We start from the raw sequence: 17,229 nt of genomic DNA, 5'->3' as shown, positions 1-17,229 counted from the left end.
ATATAGATATATATAGATATAGATATTCCAGATCAATTGGAATCAATTTATCGACCAAAGAAGAATGAGGGGTTGAGTTGACCCCACCCAGTTGTCAAGGCTGTCCTACAGCGATCACCCTATCCACTGAGCTACATTAGTGGGCCTGTAGGATCTGAGCACATAACTCTCCCTATCATACAACTCCGCCTTCACACGATTCCTACAAACTATTCACAGTGATTACCAGATTGAGGTGCTAGTTCACTCCTTATCAGAGAAGTTAGCATGCAAATTAATATGGTAGAGAATGCAGTAGCTGTCACGCTGTAAGAGAAACGAGAAAGAAAGATTCATGGGCACTAACCACCAATATCATATCATAAATGAAAACATTGCTTTTTTCATTGAAGTTCACTGAAGCAGTCATAAACTTTACACTCCAAGCGAAGCCAGCGATGCACATAAACAGTGAAATCAAAATAAAATCACTGCATTAGGTGTTAGGAGTTCTTCAGGTCTGCAGGTTGCAGAAGCAAAACCTGCACAGAACCAGTAGGGGGCGGTGCCGTCCAGGCCCGGGTTGCCTCCGAGCATTGCAAAGCGCTGTACAAATGTGTAACGCTCTCTCTGCTGTCAGATACACTGATTGTCCGCATGTGTAGTAAGAGCCGCGCTGCTTTCGCCATGACAACGTTCCCTCTGACGCTTCCTTCTGAGCACTTCAAGGGAGGGAAGCGACGCGCACCGAACAGAGTGAAATGGATACAATGGCCGCACAGAAGGCGCCTGCACGTACCACACCTCACGAGCCCCCCTCCCAGCCCTCGCAGAATGTGACGAGAGACCCCGGAGTCTCCCACGTCTCACAGAAATTCAAACGCTATACTCTCGCAGAAATCGAAGGCGCCACAAGGTCCATTAGCTCCATGTACAAAGACGCCTGTTTATTTTACGCATCTCTGTAATTTGGTTCCATTAGGTTTACTAGTGCCATGCATAGACCACCCAATTATTCCTGGCAGGGCTTTAAGTGGCCGGGTCTCACCAGGGCTGGGTCCCACCAGAGCTGAACACTGGCAGTTTTTTAAAGGGAGCTCGAAAAGGGTCTCTTTCAGGTTCTGTTTTGTGCCTGCTGTCACGGCAGTCCGTGTTTTTCTGGACTGCCTTGACAGCAGGCACATCGACGTGTGCATGCTCACACTGCTCACTTCTCACTATTGGAGAAGTTAGGGCATGACGTCATGCCAGGTGAGTGTTGTAGGGGAAGCGAAGTCCTTTAAAGAGAGTCATTTTCTCTTTGGATTTCTCTTCCCTTTTTGAAACTCAGGAAACAAATTGTCGTGGTGTCACCAGGGCTTTAAGTGGAAGCTTTTTCAATATTATATACAAGCCATAGTTGCTGCTTATTTATCTTATGAAACTAACTACCATTGACAAAGCCAATAATCCTGACTTGTAGGTATGATGTTACTTGTCGTATCATACAACTGGATGCAATGACAGAAACAGCAGAATTGAAGTCAGGCGGCACACTATGCTAAACATAGATTTTTAGCTTATGTGTTTTACAGCCTCGCCCTTAATTACATAGGCCACGCCCCTTTGAGAGACCCGCCCCAGTTTTTCCATCCCACTTAAAGCCCTGATTCCTGATGTTTGGAGGGCAGGGTCGCCCACAAGAGTTGGGAATCAAGGTAATTTGTTTCATGCGCTAGACAGTGCTTAATTTGTAAAAAGAAATATTTTAGGGTTCTAGTCAAGGATGACAGCCGGACTGGGAACCAAAATAGGCCCTGGCAAACAGCTCCGCTGGCCCCCTGGGGTTGGGGGGGGCCTAGTAAAAGCACCACTCCTGTCTCACCGCTAACGCTTTTGTTACAGGGGGTCAATATTGCAGTTATGCTGCAAAACTGGCCCCCAGTAACACAAAGGACCCAGAGGAGTCCAAAACCGGCCCCCACCATGGCAACCCACTGGGGAAACACCAGGTGGCCGCTACGGCCAGTCCTGCCTTGGTCAGGGTGCCTCTGCAGCTTGCACCACCCATTGCCACTGCAAGCATTGTCAATGGCAGTACCTACACAACTACTAACCAGCACACTGCTAGAAGTGTGACAATTCAGCCTATTCCAGGCCTCCAAAGCTATAAAAATAGCTTGGGCGGCAGGTATTAGTTGTTTTTGAATGCATACTGAATTAATAAACATTTTCTGTTCTACTCATCTCTAAATGATAAAAACACCGCCACCATGTGGCAGCTGTCAAAACTGCCGGTGTCGACAATTAAGTGCCAGTGCCGAGTACAGGAGACCACCGGCTCAAATTAAGCACTGAACACATTGTTGGTTAGAACAAACTGAGTTTTTGCTCATGATGCGATGTTTGATTTTCCATGCATCAGTATGGACATGACATTGTGCTTCCTAGTGCACAGAAAGCACTTCATCCTCACTGCCTACGCTGAGAAAGTACTGTTAACACTTGCACACTTCATGTTGGTGAGAAAACGCGCCACCACTTCCACATAGCTTACAGCTAAGAAAGCAACACTACCATTTCTACAGATCCTACTACTGAGAAAGTACTGCCACCAGTTATTTATATCACTTAACATACATACCATTTAAACTACCCTACAACCATTTCTGCACAACCTACTACTGAGAAAGCACTGCTGTGACTTTTCCGCAGGATAGTACTGAGAAAGCACCACTGCTACTTCTGAACTTCACGGCACTTAAAACGCACTTCAACCACTTTCACTGAGTCTACTATTGAGTAGACATTGTTTTCACTTTCATACAGCCTACTACAGAGACAGTCCTTCTCCCACTCCTAAACAGCTTGCAAACGAGAAAGCACTACTACTATTTCTGCTCAGGCTACCATGAGGAAGTAGTGTATGTTACCACTTGCATAGCATCTCTAACTGAGGAAGCAATGCTGAAGCTTCAACACAACCAAGTAAGAAAACAGTGCTACCTCTACTACATACCATACCACCTAGGAAGAATTTCAAACCCTTCGAAAGAGATTGCTACAGAGAAAGCATAGCTATCGCTTCAACACAACCCACTACTGAGAGAGCGTAACTAAGACTTAAACTAATTCTATTACTGTGAAAGCACTGCTACCACTTCTGCAGAGCCTACTACGTGGACAGCACTGCTTACATTTCTGGACAACCTACTACTCACAAAGAACTGCTACCACTTCTGAAAATCAGGCAACTGAGGATGCACTACTGCTGTTACCAGAGAGCCTGCGGTTGATAAAGCAGCAAAACCCATTTTCCACAGCCTATCACTCCAAAGCTCTAATACAACTTCTGCAGTTTACCACGTAGATAGAACTGCAAGCACTTCCACACAGTCTGTAAAGAAGGAATGACTACTTCCAATTCTGCAGAGCCTTACACTACATTAGTACTAGCACCACTTTCAAAAGGCCTCCTACATATAAATTGATGCTGCCACTTACCATGGTCCTGGAAGTGAGAAAGTACTACGGGAGAAATGGGGTCTCAAGTTGGCAGCGGTTTGCATCCTGTCCAAATAGGGACCCACACTCTAGTCAGGATGTAGTACACACTAATTTTACCTGTGCTCCCCCTTGGGTAGCTTGGCACAGACCAGTCAGTTTAAACCAAAGAGGCAATGTGTAAAGTATTTTTGCACACACAGTAACACAGTGAAAAACACCATAAAAGTACTCCACGCCAATTTAGATAAATAGCCAACATTTATCTGAGTAAAACGAGACCAGAACAATAAAAATCCAACATACACAAGTCAAGATATGAATCCTTCAATATTAGATGCAGTTATATCATTTAGAAAACAATAGCTCCCACTGGGGCTATTTTGGTTGTGCTTGAGCAAGACAAATGCACAAGGTCAGTCCGACTGCGATGGAGCGTGGGTTAGATACAGGAGTCTCACAGGCCCCTGTACTGTACCTTGGCTGCGTCAAAAAAGGTGCACAGTGCGGAGGAGGCGAGGTGTTCCAAAGGCAGGTAATGTGTTGGTTCCTTACTGCTATGCTTGACCTGCTATACAGGCAGTTGGCGCTCGGGACGATGTGTTTTGCACAAAGGCGGTGAGGCACCACTGTAGCAAACTGATGAATCAGTTCCTGTAGGTGGTGCAGTGTTGTTGAGCTGCTAACACCCGGGGACAATGCTGGTCACAGGGGAGGTGATGCATCGGAAGCAGGTGTGAGACCTTGGGTCCTGAAGGCAATGTGGTGCTGATGATGCTTTGATGTCACAGCGCAGTGTGTTAATTTAAACGTGTCGTTGTCGAACCACCAGGCCATAGGTGCTGCATCTGAGTCAAAGAGGTACATCACAGATTGCTGAAGCAGTGATTGAGACTTATCCAGCGGCAGTACTTCGGAAGTGCTGTGGCACCTTTGGGGCTTACATTGCAAGTGAGGTCATTGCGTTTTGCACTCAGCAAACGGGGATTACGGCTTTAGTGCAGGCAGCAGTTATGCATCGATTTTGCATGGATGTGCCAGTTCCAAAGTGATGCTTGGAGCCGATTTCTTGGTTGCAAAACCAAAATCACCTCCAAAGTTCCAGGGATGGGTCTGGCAACGCTTGGCATATCAGGATTCACAGCAAAGAAGCCTAGGTGCTGGCTGCAAGATGTAGGTAAAGTCTTTGATGGACCAGAGACTTCCAACAGGAGGAAAACTCAACTCAAGCCCTTGGAGAAACTTTAGAAAGCAGAATGCAGAGAGCAAAGTCTGGTCCTCGCACTTCCAGGAAAGAAGCAGCAGACAGTAGGCCAGATCAGCAAAACAAGCAACAAAGAGGCAGTACTCCTGGCAGTCCAACAGCTCTTCTTCCTGCCAGAATGTCCTTAGTCCAGAAGTGATCCCTCAATTATGAGGCAATGTCGGCTCCTCCCCTATGGCAGAGGAGCATTGCCCCCCCAAAAACGGCAGGGATGAAAAAATAAATGAACACTCATTTTATTTTTACTTCTCTGGGGAGTCTTGGGGTGGTAGTGACAGTCACTGATGTGATTGGTAGTGCACTCCCATCACTGCACATGATGGTTTGGCCGGCCGTCTCAGGCCAGCCAAACCATCGTGCACAGTGAAAGCTCTCTCCAACTCAGCAATGCAGCTGGGTTGGACAGAGCAGGCACAGACTCACAGTCTGTCCTGGAGTGCAAACCAAGGGTGCTCAAGCCAATCCTGAAGCTGCTTTCATGCGTAATAGCAACTTAAGGATTGGCCGCAGGGCATTCTGGAAACCTGTACCATCCTGTTGAGGTGAAGAGAAGAAGAAGTGCGTGACAGGGATATCTGCAGGTAAGTTTTTTGCATATGTTATTTTTTTTATCCCCTTAGTGCCCCTTCCCCCTCTGGAACCCACTCGTCCCCTTGCTGCTTCAGCATACCGGCCATTCCTGGTCAAAGGCCCAGGACTTATACCCAGTTTGGCCTTTGAAATAGACAGACTTCAAAGAAAGGCCTCTGTGATGCACTAGACCCGACCCTTCCTGAACCCTGGCTCCAGACACACTACAAGGAGGTATTTGGCTCTTTGTGTGGGGACAGGCACAGCCCTACTCAGGTGCAAGTGTCGACTCCTCTCACCATTGTAGCTCAGGAAGACCCATCAACCTGGCGATGGGCCATCGGGATATGCAGGGCGCACCTGTGCTCCCTTTGTGCATGACTGTCTAGAGTGAATTCTAAAACCCCAACTGTCATCCAACCCAGACATGTATTCTAGGAACAGGACAGAGGCACCAAATGCTTAAAGTAAGAAAATGCCAACTTTCCAAAGGTGGCATTTCCAGACCAGCAATTTAAAAACCACCTTCACAAAAATATGTGTTTTTAAATTGTAAGTCACGCGACACCAAACTCTATCAGCTCCCAATTGGAAGATACCTCTGTAAAATGCTGCAGTGCAGCTCCAATGCTTATCTAAGGGAGAGATAGGTCTTTCTGTAGTGGAAAGCACATTTAGCAGCTTACACTACCATGACATGTAAACCTTAAAAGCACATATTTCACCTTTTTAGTTTAAAGTTTTTTTATTTTTCCATCAACATCAGAATTACATATTCATAATACATTGCCAGAGAAACAGAAACAACAAAAAAAAGAAAAAAATATATATATATATTCTTGCAATTCGGAAAGCATTAACGTCAATTTTAAAACTAATGAAGCATTTTTTTCCAAATACACAAAGAGCTTTAAACACAATGGAAGACCATCATTAAGAGATATCACATATTCTTAATTGTGTCTGACTTTCCACCTATTTCATCTTAAGTCTCTCCCAGCCTTCTTTTCCATTCAATTATTGGGGCCCATATCCTCCGTCCAGCCTCTTTTTTTTCCCTACCTTTTTTTTCATATAGGGCCATTTCTAATATATATATGGCCAGTACACGAGAAATCCATTGTTGTAATGTTGGGGGGTTTGAGTCTTTCCAGAGTGTTGCTATACATAGTCTGCTGAGAGTCATAGCTAAGTACAGAAACTCATGGTGAAGAACGTCTACACCCGCCCTCACTACACCCAAAATCATGACTTCATCTGTCAGAGTTAAATGTATCCCCAGAGAGTCGGAGAAGAATTGTTCCAAAGATTTTTTATATATATCCAGAGAGGGGCATGATGCAAACATATGGATTGTATCTGCTTGTGTGGATTGGCATCTCGGACAGACGCCCCCGTTATTTCCCCCCCACTGCGCTATTTTTTGAGGGGTATAATAAAGTTCAAACATAGTCTTATATTGCTGAGATTGTAAATTTGCTACTCTTAAGACCGAATTTGACAGTTTTAATGACTTCTCTGCCTCATTTCCTGTTAGACCTAGTTTGACTCTCCACTTCACATACATTCTATCACAATCATCCTTTTTATATTTACAGATTTCCTCGTATAATTGCGAGATGGAGGATCCCCCTTCTTCCCTTACACATTCCAGTAGTTCGACCCTCTGGAAATTCATGTCACCTCCCTGTTTCTTTACCAGAACTGACCTCACTTGTAAGTACTTAAAATAATCTCTGCGTCCTAAGTTATATAAGCGTTGTGCTTGCTCAAACGAGATCAGACCGGTTGCCCCTATAAGGTCCCCGATGGTTTTAACCCCTAATGCATCCCATCCCCTCATAACTGAGTCGTGAAATACCCCCGGCAGTGATGGGTTCCCATACAGAGGGGTATAGTAATTCATTCTCCCTAGTTTTAATTTTCTCCTTATCCCAGACCAGACTGATCTTGCGGCCACCAAGGTCTTAAACCTTACTTTTTTGTGATAGCTCCTCTCCTCATAAGTGAGTAACCATTGACTAGAGTTTTTCACTACGAGTTCGTATACGTCTGGGATCCCATCTCTGCCTCTCCATCTGTCTATAACACTCCCCCCCAGCATGCCTCTGGTATATTGCAAGACCGTTGCCCAATAATATGCCTTAAAGTCTGGTAGCGCCAGCCCACTTCTCTCTCTTGGGAGTGACAGAAATTTTTGGCTGCGAGGTGTTTTTCCCTTGGCCCAAATAAATCTGTTTGTTACCTTTTCTAGCTCCCTGAACCAACTATTATTAAAAATTAATGGTATGGTCCTAAATAAATAAAGCACTTTTGGCATAAACACCATTTTGATAACATTGCAGCGACCAATTGTTGTTAGATGTAGGTTATTCAGTTTATCAAAATCAATTTTGGCCTTATCTATAATGGGGCTTAAATTCTTCGATACCACTTTCGAGAGGTCTGAGGTTATGCGAACCCCCAAATATACTGCTGTTTCTACCACTCTTGGATCGACCAAAGATATATTCTGATTTATCACTACTTGGGTCTTATTTACATTTAATTTATACCCAGACAGTCTTCCAAATGTAGCCGCTTCCTGTTCTATTTCTGTTAGGGCTGACATTGGTTCGCTTGATGTTATGGCCAAGTCATCCGCATATCCTAGTATTTTAGTTTCATACCCGTTCAATGCTATGGGCAAGATGTTTCTGTTCTGCTCTATTCTCCTAATGAATGTATCTATGTATAGAGCGAAGAGTAGCGGGGAGCAGGGGCACCCTTGCCTAGTTCCTCGTCCAATAACTATTGTACCACTCAGCTCCCCCATGGTTCTAACTCTTATTCTTGGATTGTGGTATAAGGCTTTCAGAGCTCCCACATAGCCCTCCCCCAGATTCAGCTTCTCCAACGCAGCCCAGAGGAATCCCCACGAGACCCTATCAAAAGCCTTCTCAGCATCTAAAAGGATCAATGCCATAGGGTCTCGTGAGGATGCCGTACCATCGAATAACGTGAGCACTCTTCTGACATGTTCCGCTGTTCCTCTCCCAGGGATAAATCCATGCTGCCATGGGGAAACAATCTTGCCAATTACTGCACCTAGCCTATTTGCCAGCATCTTGGAGTAAATTTTAACATCGCTGTTCATTAGGCTTATCGGCCTATACGACCCAGGATTGGTTGCAGGTTTATCTTTTTTCAGAAAGACAATCATAGTTGCCTCTCCCCATGACTCCGGAGGTATCGCACCCTCTTGTATATTTACAGCCAACTCATATAGTTCTTCTTCTATCTCTGGCAAAAATGTTTTGTAAAACTCCAAGGGTATAGAGTCCGGGCCTACTGCTTTGCCAGATGGTAAGTCATGAATTGCCCTCTGTATTTCTACTTTATTAAATGCCGTCTCCAATGTCCCTCTGTCCTCGGTCATTAGTTTCTCTAATCTGACACTCCCAAGATAATTATATATATCTTCGCTAGATGCCATATAGTCAGCTTCATATAGCTTCTGATAGTAGTCTCGAAAGCTAGCACATATACTCTCGGGTGTTGTTGCGACACTTCCATTCTCAGATCTGATCTCAGATATATCCCCATATTTCACCTTTTAAATGCACAGCACCCACTCTCCAGGGCTACCTAGGACTTACCGTAGGGTTGCCTTACACATAGTAAAAGGGACAGTTTGGGCCCGTCAAGTAGGGGCAGTTGCCATGGCCGACATGGCAGTTAAAAACTGTTTATGCAGCTCTGCAGGGGCAGGCCTGAGACATATTGAGCGCTTCTCATGTGGGTGGAACAATCAGTGCTGCAGGCTCACTAGCAGCATTTGGTTTACAGGCCCTGTGCATGTGTAGTGGACTATACAAGGAAATTACTAGTAAATCAAATATGCCAATCACGGAAAAAAAAATTCCATTACATTTTAGACACAGAGCACATGCAGTTTAGCACTGTTCAGCAGTGCTAACGTACCCAGAGTTCAAACACCAGCAAAAACGAGGTACAGCGCACAATTGAAAAAACAGGAGGCCAGAAGCAAATAGACCAGGGAAACCTCATCAAAAGATAGCAGGTCTAAGAACTACAATGCCTTTAATAAAACCTGCCACTCAGAAAGTATCACTTCCACTTCTGCACAGCCTACCACTCAGAAATAACTGCCACCACTCACTTCTGCACAGTCCACTACTGAAAACACTCAACTAAGACCTCTGTAAAGGGTACTACTGATATAGCACTGCTGTCATGTCTGTCACCCACCGACACATGGTACTACTAACAGATCAACAATAACATGTGTATACAGTCTGCTAGTAAGAAAGGTCTGCTACAACTTCCACAACACCCCCCATTTAGATGTGCCTTTACAAAACCAGGAAGTCACGGACTAGGTAGGATGAAAGAGTGCCCTAAGCCTTCCACATCAAGCCGCCACCTCGAGCTGGTGAAGCCTCAGCTCTCAGGCATGAACTAATCATAACAGTGTTTTAACACAGTAACAAAAATTATAGCTTCTGCGCCCATAATGAAGTGTAAGACCACTTGTGCAGTGAATTCCTCTCGAAGAACACCCCAGGGGGCAGATAACTCAACTCTCTGATACAGACTCTTCCAGAAAGAAAATGGCTTCCACGGCAACGGATGCACGGCATATGTGATGAAGAGGCTCTTACAAAGAGCAATGTTCTGAAAATGAGTGCCTAAAAGCTATAACCGCAGGTGCTCAGAGATGCATAGATAGGGGTCTCTCGCCTCCGAGGCAATATCTCATAATGAACTGAGACAATCTTATTAGCTATGAGGCAGGACAGCTGAACCACACCAAGTAAGTGTGACAGTGTATAGTAACAGAGCCAGTGCTTTAAGTGGGATGGAAAAGGTGTGGGAGAGGGATGTCTATAAATGGGGAGTGGCCAAATATGCGCAAATGGGAATCCTGTCCAAGAGGCATGGCATATGAGATTAAGGCTTTCGCTTTGAAACACGTATACCAATATCCGTGTGCCTATTTCTGAATGTTGCATTATTGCAACAACAAGTTACACAAGTACCAACACGCACCTAAAACAGACCACATCTACTGGTTTTACCAATGCTTATTAGCTGCATCAAATAAATTAATACTAGCAATGACTTTGTTCTGAACAATTAGAATTTAAATCATTTCATTCTGAAAATATGAGACTGTGAATAACACATTAGTGAGGTCTGTGAAGGGCGTAGTGGGCTTGGGAATGCCTCAACGCCTCCCCTTCTCCCCTTCACGCTACTTTCCTTTTCAATCTACCATTCCGTTAGGCAGTTACAACCTTTTTGTCCCCACATATTCCTGAAATCCTCCAGCTGCATATCTCACATTTCCCCACAATTGGCAGAAATACAACCATCAGTCTGTGCATTCTACAAAGAAGCCATGGATTGGATGCATATGTAGTCTGCAAACCTTTACGACCCACTGGCAGTTAGTGTGAGAAACTCAGCGTTCTGAGGCCGATTCAGCATTCAGACTCAGAATGCTGAGTCATTTGGCATCACAATCACCCACCCACTACTCGAACTCACTCCGACACCTGGAGGCGACTCAGTTGAAAGTATGCATTAACCGCTTCGCTGCGGCTTGAATTTTGCCGCGGCGTGGGAGTGGTGCAGGGTGAGCGCAGTGCTTCCATGCTTGTGATGTAACCTCGCCGTCATGAGTCGGTGTGTGCTCATGTCGGCGTGGTTCCATCACGGGCGGGGAATTAATGCTGCGTGGGCGGAGCGGCAGCCGCATGACGGAACCACGCCGTCATGAGCACACGCCGCCCGTGGCTCATGATGGTGTGGTTCCGTCATGTGCACGCAAGGGGTTAAGCAAGAGTCATATATACTGCATGAAAAAACTACACAAAGGCAACATCTTGTAAAAAGCAAATACTATTAAGGAATGCAAGATGAAGGTAAACACGTGAGAGGTAAACAAGAATTGTGCCACTGACATGGAATGTCCTAAAGGACTTTAAAGAGAAATCGATCAGTGTTTCTACCAGTAAATTTAAGAACATGAATACAGAGTCCAATAGGGACCCATTTCAAAGTCAGTGTTTTAATTTCTGCCGGGTCTAGGACCAAAGCAGGACCCGCCCCACTTAAAACACTGAACAGAAGTGAACCCGACCTAGAGGAGTAACAATTAAAATGCTGTACTCTTGAAGTATCTCCTAGATATGTTTAGCTCAATAAACGTGCTTGTGTAATTGCTGTTTTATACTATACTACCGGATAAGTGAACTCCTGAGCACTCTAAAATACTATAAGCATGCAGAAATATCAAAATGAAGAGGAATTTTTTCACAGGTGGATCATCGTGATGAACACTTGGATGATCTCTTTCTTAGATGCGGAAGTAATTAAAACTGACTTTGAACTTGTGCCGCGTGTGCTCTATATATTTGTGCATGTATCTTTACTGCTAAAAAGTCTGATAAAAAATAACTTCCTACTGAGAAACCCATTATGTTCACTCCATTGTGAAGGTAGGATGTCACATACACTGGTTGGCCAAATGCTGGGCTTTGATACTCCACTTTCTCTAGACAAGTCAGTATCATAGGAACTTTAGTCAAGATAAAAAAAAGTCAAGGCTTATCCCATGTAAAAACAACAAGTCGTCTCAAGTTCGTACATTGAAAGATCCAAAATGCCATTTTAATATTTTTTTTAATCAAATCTCAGAATTAATTATAATAACTATTAGTAACGAGTCAAACGGTTAGCACATAAGGTCTCGAATGATCAGTGTTTTTTTCTCATTCACTAGGCCAATACAGTCCCACAAAAGTGTGTGATCAGAGTAGCCGAAGTGCACAGGTGTTTATGATGGCAGTACAGATACGGGAAGACGGGCATGTAAGACCTTTTGCTTCAGGAACCAGCTGAGAAAGAACATCATTGACCTACCAAAGTGAAGCTCCTTCTGTCCCTGTGACTTCCAAGTAGTCATATCCATCTTCCAGCTGGAAATCCGTGAAGACCAGTGCAATGGTGTCCCCAGGCTCGGCCAGTATGGTCCAGGTACAGTCTGCGTTGTTGCCGTACTCCGAGGGGAAGTGTGGGCTGGAAATGATGCCACTCTGGCCTCGCAAGGTTCCTCCACATGCGTCGTCCGCTAAATGAAAAAAGCACAAGTTATAGAGTTTGGCCTGAGATTGAGTCATGTGTCGCATACAAGGAAGTATAACTAGTGCTTTGAGTCTGCTTGTACGCCCCAAGGATCACAGATTGACCGACAGTGAATACATGCAAGAAGAATGTACATATTTATGCAGTAGTTGCCATTACCAAAAATAAGCATGTTTTATATTTCTTTAATAAGTAATCACTTTCAGATGGGAACACCAGTATACTTCCCCTTCAAACACATGGTAAGCAGGAATTTAACCTCAACATAGTTCAGATACTGCAAGCCACAGAGGGGTTCCATGACCCTATGTGGGTTCAAAACAGCATGTCAAAGGGCCTTTTGCTGTTGCAGAACTTAAAGGTCATCATAAACAATTGGAGGTGCTATGTCACTTACACTGGGTGCATTAACCCTATTCCTTGTATCTTCCAAATTAGTAATGTCATGAAAAACATACCAGCATATATCAAACTTGAACAGTACTCCAATAGGAATACTTGATGAGAAAAACAAAAGTGCTGGAAATTGCAGTATCGCCAAGCCACGTTATGTTTCTCATTTGTTCTATGCCAGAAGATTGAAAAAGGGTGTCAAACATGATCAATCAAACAAGATTTGTACAGCACAGCTAATCACCAGTGAGGGTATCCAGGTGCTGAGGATTTCTGTGGAGGCATATGGCCTCTGTAAGCAGGCAGGTCTCTCCAAACTATAAGAGCGATTTGGTCTCTCAAATCCCTTGAAGGTCACAATCTTTCAAGTCTTAGAATCTGTACATGTGCTAAATTTAGAAGAACCAATCAGATCCTCTTGCCAATTCAGTGTCATTCACGAAATGTTGATGTAATGTGCTTCAAGCAGCAATCAAGGTGCCAATTAACCCGCTGCCAAAGCGCTACCAGCAAAAAAGTGCCGGGTAACATCTTCTAGAAGCATCAAATTCGTCTCCTATGCCAAGGAATGTGATTTGGCAAAATGTCACATTATCCATTCTGCCAAAATCCTTTAACTGACCATACATACAATCACATTCAACTCTCACCGAATGATCTTAAATGCCATTGGGATGGGCTATGTTATAGTAGTAGTGGTAGTTGTAGTAGTTGCAGCATTCGTAGTAGTGTTAATCAGAACATTTGTCATTATTAATAACAGCATCATTTGTATTATTATTTCTTACCGGGCTTGTAAGGCTAAAATGCATTGATGCAAAGGCCTTGGCCACCAATGTATTTGAATGCCAATATGTTTCAGGTACTTTTGAAGCAGAATTTCATAGACTGCACTTCCTAACATGAGCCGGTGGGTCATCACCTCATCCCGTTGACAGAGCCTGTGGAAAGGGGGGGGGGGGGTTGCCCAAGTATAAGACAAAGGAACTGATTTAAAGACCAGGGTAAAAGTAACCAGCACAAGTGTTTCTCTGCCTGGACCCGGTGATTTTCACATCCAGTAGGATTAATTTGGTACCCACTTTGGGTAGGTAGCATCCTTTGGCCATCCCTAGTCTTGCCCATCTCCCAACTTTGACATTTGAAAGCAGTTTTACTTGGAAGTAATACGACTCAGCACAGCAACCAAATTTGCGGTACTGCTCTGTGTGAAAGGGAGAGAGCAGAAGAGCCCTTTACCTACTAATATAAGCCCTGTTGCTCTCTCTGACAGCAAGAGTGAACTTTGGGCTGCCTCGTGCTACACACACAAGCACCTTAGTGTAAGGGTATCTGTGTGATGCCAAGCATAGGTTTTTTTACTGGACGGGTACCCGTCCAGTAAAACAATACTGTGCCTAGACATAGTTCCAAACTTTTCCCACTTTGTATGTGTTTTGTATACATGCAAACTTTGAAAAATGGGGAGGACAAAAGAAACTATTCTCCAACTTTACGCCTACCTCAAGGAGCCTCACCTTTTTGATGTAAAGGCCAGTCTGCAAATGTGGTTAGAGCTTTCATCAAAATCCATGGGTGGTTGCATCAGAAACCCCTTGGGACGCCCCCTTGATGCAAAGTAGTTTAAAGCTGCTCTTAGCGTTGGTTTGCTTCACTTTCAGGCTACTTTGCCGTACATCCCAAATCAACAGTGTGCCGGTTTCTATCACTTTTCATCACATCTCACTAGTGCAAATTTTTGATAAATCAAGCCCGTTGTTTGGGAAAAAGTTATAGGGCAAGAGAATGACAACAGAGGGGAAAAAAAGAGGCAGCAAGGAAAACCGAGTGGAGACCAGGAAAGGACATGGTTTGATGAGACATCGCAATGTACCGTACAGGCAGTAGTGATATGCAACACCGCTTCACTGAGTTTGCATTACCCATACATCACTGCCATTCGTGAGTGACTCCTTGTCAAGGGAAACTCATGACAGAAAAAAATGTGTGTGTCAAAGCCTGAAGGGACGTGTCACGCGTCCAGTGCGGTTGTCCCGCGCCGGCGGCGTCAGTCCCTACCCGCTCGACAGCAGCGTGCCAGTCACACGGCCCCTGCAGATACTCAAACAGTATTTGTGAAACTCAAGGTTAAAGTTTGTATTTGAGATGTTAATTGATTACACAAGGATGGGGATCAATGAGAAAAAATCAATAGGTTCTGCTACGGACATGGGTAAAGAATAGAGCATGAGAGCTCCTGCCGGGCAAACAACAAGCATGCGCAAGGCGTGCAGAATTACAAGTGGCATGCGCGGCAGCTCTTTAGTATTGCCTTACAGTTGGCTCGCTGGAGCCCAAACAGCCTACGGGATTAGCAGTAGTACTAGGCCTCAACCAAGAGCACAGTCAACATGTGCTGACAATATCTGCCTGCAGTAAAAAACAGGGCTGTGATGACACAAGCCAAGTGACTGCGTACACAGCGGTGCGGCCTACTTGAGATGCACAGCCACAGACGCCATCTTTGATCTGCCGCACCAGCCCAGAGTGACTGCAACCTCGTTGTATTGCAATGGACACAAAATGGCTGACAATTTGACCAACTCCTTTCCTCATCCATAAATCAAAACTATTTTACTAAATAACTCTAGCTTCTAGTCCTGTCGCTTTGCAATGCTTTAAAAAACACCAGTGATTATCAATGAGGGTAACAGGATTTGTTGTGTTGCCATAGAAACCACGGATTGGCCTTGTACACATGCATCTAACCTGTCGATGCATTACCCATCGATATTCCTTAACAACTCCATTAAGCTATTGTGTCTTTTATCCACACTGCCCTTTCTTAATTCTCTTTCTTTCTACTCATCTTCCACTGCTTCGTCATCGTTTTGCTTCCCTCTTGCATTATCTCACCCTCCTTTTCTTTGTCTCCTTTATCACATCCCTCACTTTTTCTACATTGCTCACTTCCTCATACTTCCCCTCGATAATAAATATTTTTTTTTAGCACAGTCCATTCCTGCTCATCTGCTTTCCCTCGCTTCTCCCAACCTCCCTTCAGCTGTAATTCTGGATTAGCTCCTGATAGGGGTATCAAGCGCTATAAGTGCACTTTAGTGACTGTTGGGATTCCTTGTTGTTCTTGTGCGCGCAATATTCTCGGTTGTTCCTTGCATGGGACACAGAATGCGTACGTCAAGGAGATTGGGTGAGAATTAAGAAACCTGTTTGTGTGAGCAAGGCTTTTTCTCGGTTTTCTGCTCCTGTTAGAGTGGGTGAGGTGAAAGATCAGGTTGTTGCTCGGCTGTTCCTTGCATGGAACACAGAATGCGTACGTCAAGGAGATTGGGTGAGAATTAAGAAACCTGTTCGTGTGAGCAAGGCTTTTTCTTGGTTTTCTGCTCCTGTTAGAGTGAGTGAGGTGAGAGATCAGGTTGTTGTACTGGAGAATGGGAAAATCTGGAACAAGTGTGCGGTTTCGATTGTGCCTGAGTCAATGGCGTAATTTGCGAGAAGTAAATTTGGTACGAGTCCTCCTTGTGCGGTTGTACCTTCAGTGGTTGCGAACTCAAGGTTTCCGGTACCTAGCAGGGATATAGTTCCTCGACAATGTCTTCCTAGAACTAGGGCTCCTCCCACTAAATTTCAGGATTATGTCAGATTTTAGTCGTATTTATTTTTTATTTTTTATGTTTTTCTCTCTTCTTTTTACATGCTTGGTTAATCAAATGTTGTTCTTTGTTTATATGAAGGAAGGGGGGGGGGGGGGGTGTTGGGATTCCTTGTTGTTCTCGTGGGCGCATTTTTCTCGTCTGTTCCTTGCATGGAACACAGAATGCGTAGCCTTGGCAGTTGCTTCTGGGGAAGCGGAGTTTACTGGATAAAAATAAAGAAGCTTAAAACTACTTACCTGCAGTGGTCTTCTTTACAGTGAAGCAAGTAACTCTTGCACTGTTTGCCCATAGTAGTAGCCCCTCCCTTCAAGGCTGGAGTAAGTGGTTCAGAAATTATTTTTATGACACATAAAATAGGATGAGAAGTAGTCTGGGTGCCCCTAACCAGTCAGAAGAGGGGGTAGCACGTGCACCCAAGGTGGAGACAGTCAGGCATATCACAAAAGACCCGAATACACTTCAAACATTTGCCTGGAAATGTAATTCAGCATGGAATCATTCATGGGACCCTGTAAAGCTGTGAATGAATGAGAAACGAATAAAGTTGTGAAGCTTAGCTTGGCACATTTTTTGTTTACATTTCGTCAGCTAGCGAAGTGAAAACTTACAAAGTACCAGCGGATTGAAGAAAGAGGTACAGCGCTATAATGGAACCGTTCTTGCTACTGCTGAGAGCTGCTCCCATGCTGAAAGCTAAGCATGGCCAACCGGTATCCCAACAAACCATGTACT

General features: G+C 44.4%; 1 protein-coding gene across 1 annotated transcript in view; it reads right to left on the bottom strand.

Moving 5' to 3' along the window:
* Positions 1-17,229, bottom strand: part of CSMD2 (CUB and Sushi multiple domains 2) — a 1,651,801-nt gene that overhangs the window by 975,062 nt on the left and 659,510 nt on the right. The window contains exon 5 of the mRNA XM_086956548.1: positions 12,227-12,434. Coding sequence (XP_086812674.1) covers positions 12,227-12,434 — 208 coding nt within the window. The remainder of the gene's footprint in view (positions 1-12,226; positions 12,435-17,229) is intronic.

Source organism: Lissotriton vulgaris, chromosome 2_1 (assembly GCF_964263255.1).
Source record: "Lissotriton vulgaris chromosome 2_1, aLisVul1.2, whole genome shotgun sequence".
Classification (NCBI taxonomy): Eukaryota; Metazoa; Chordata; class Amphibia; order Caudata; family Salamandridae; genus Lissotriton; species Lissotriton vulgaris.
This window is presented reverse-complemented; position numbering and strand designations above follow the sequence as displayed.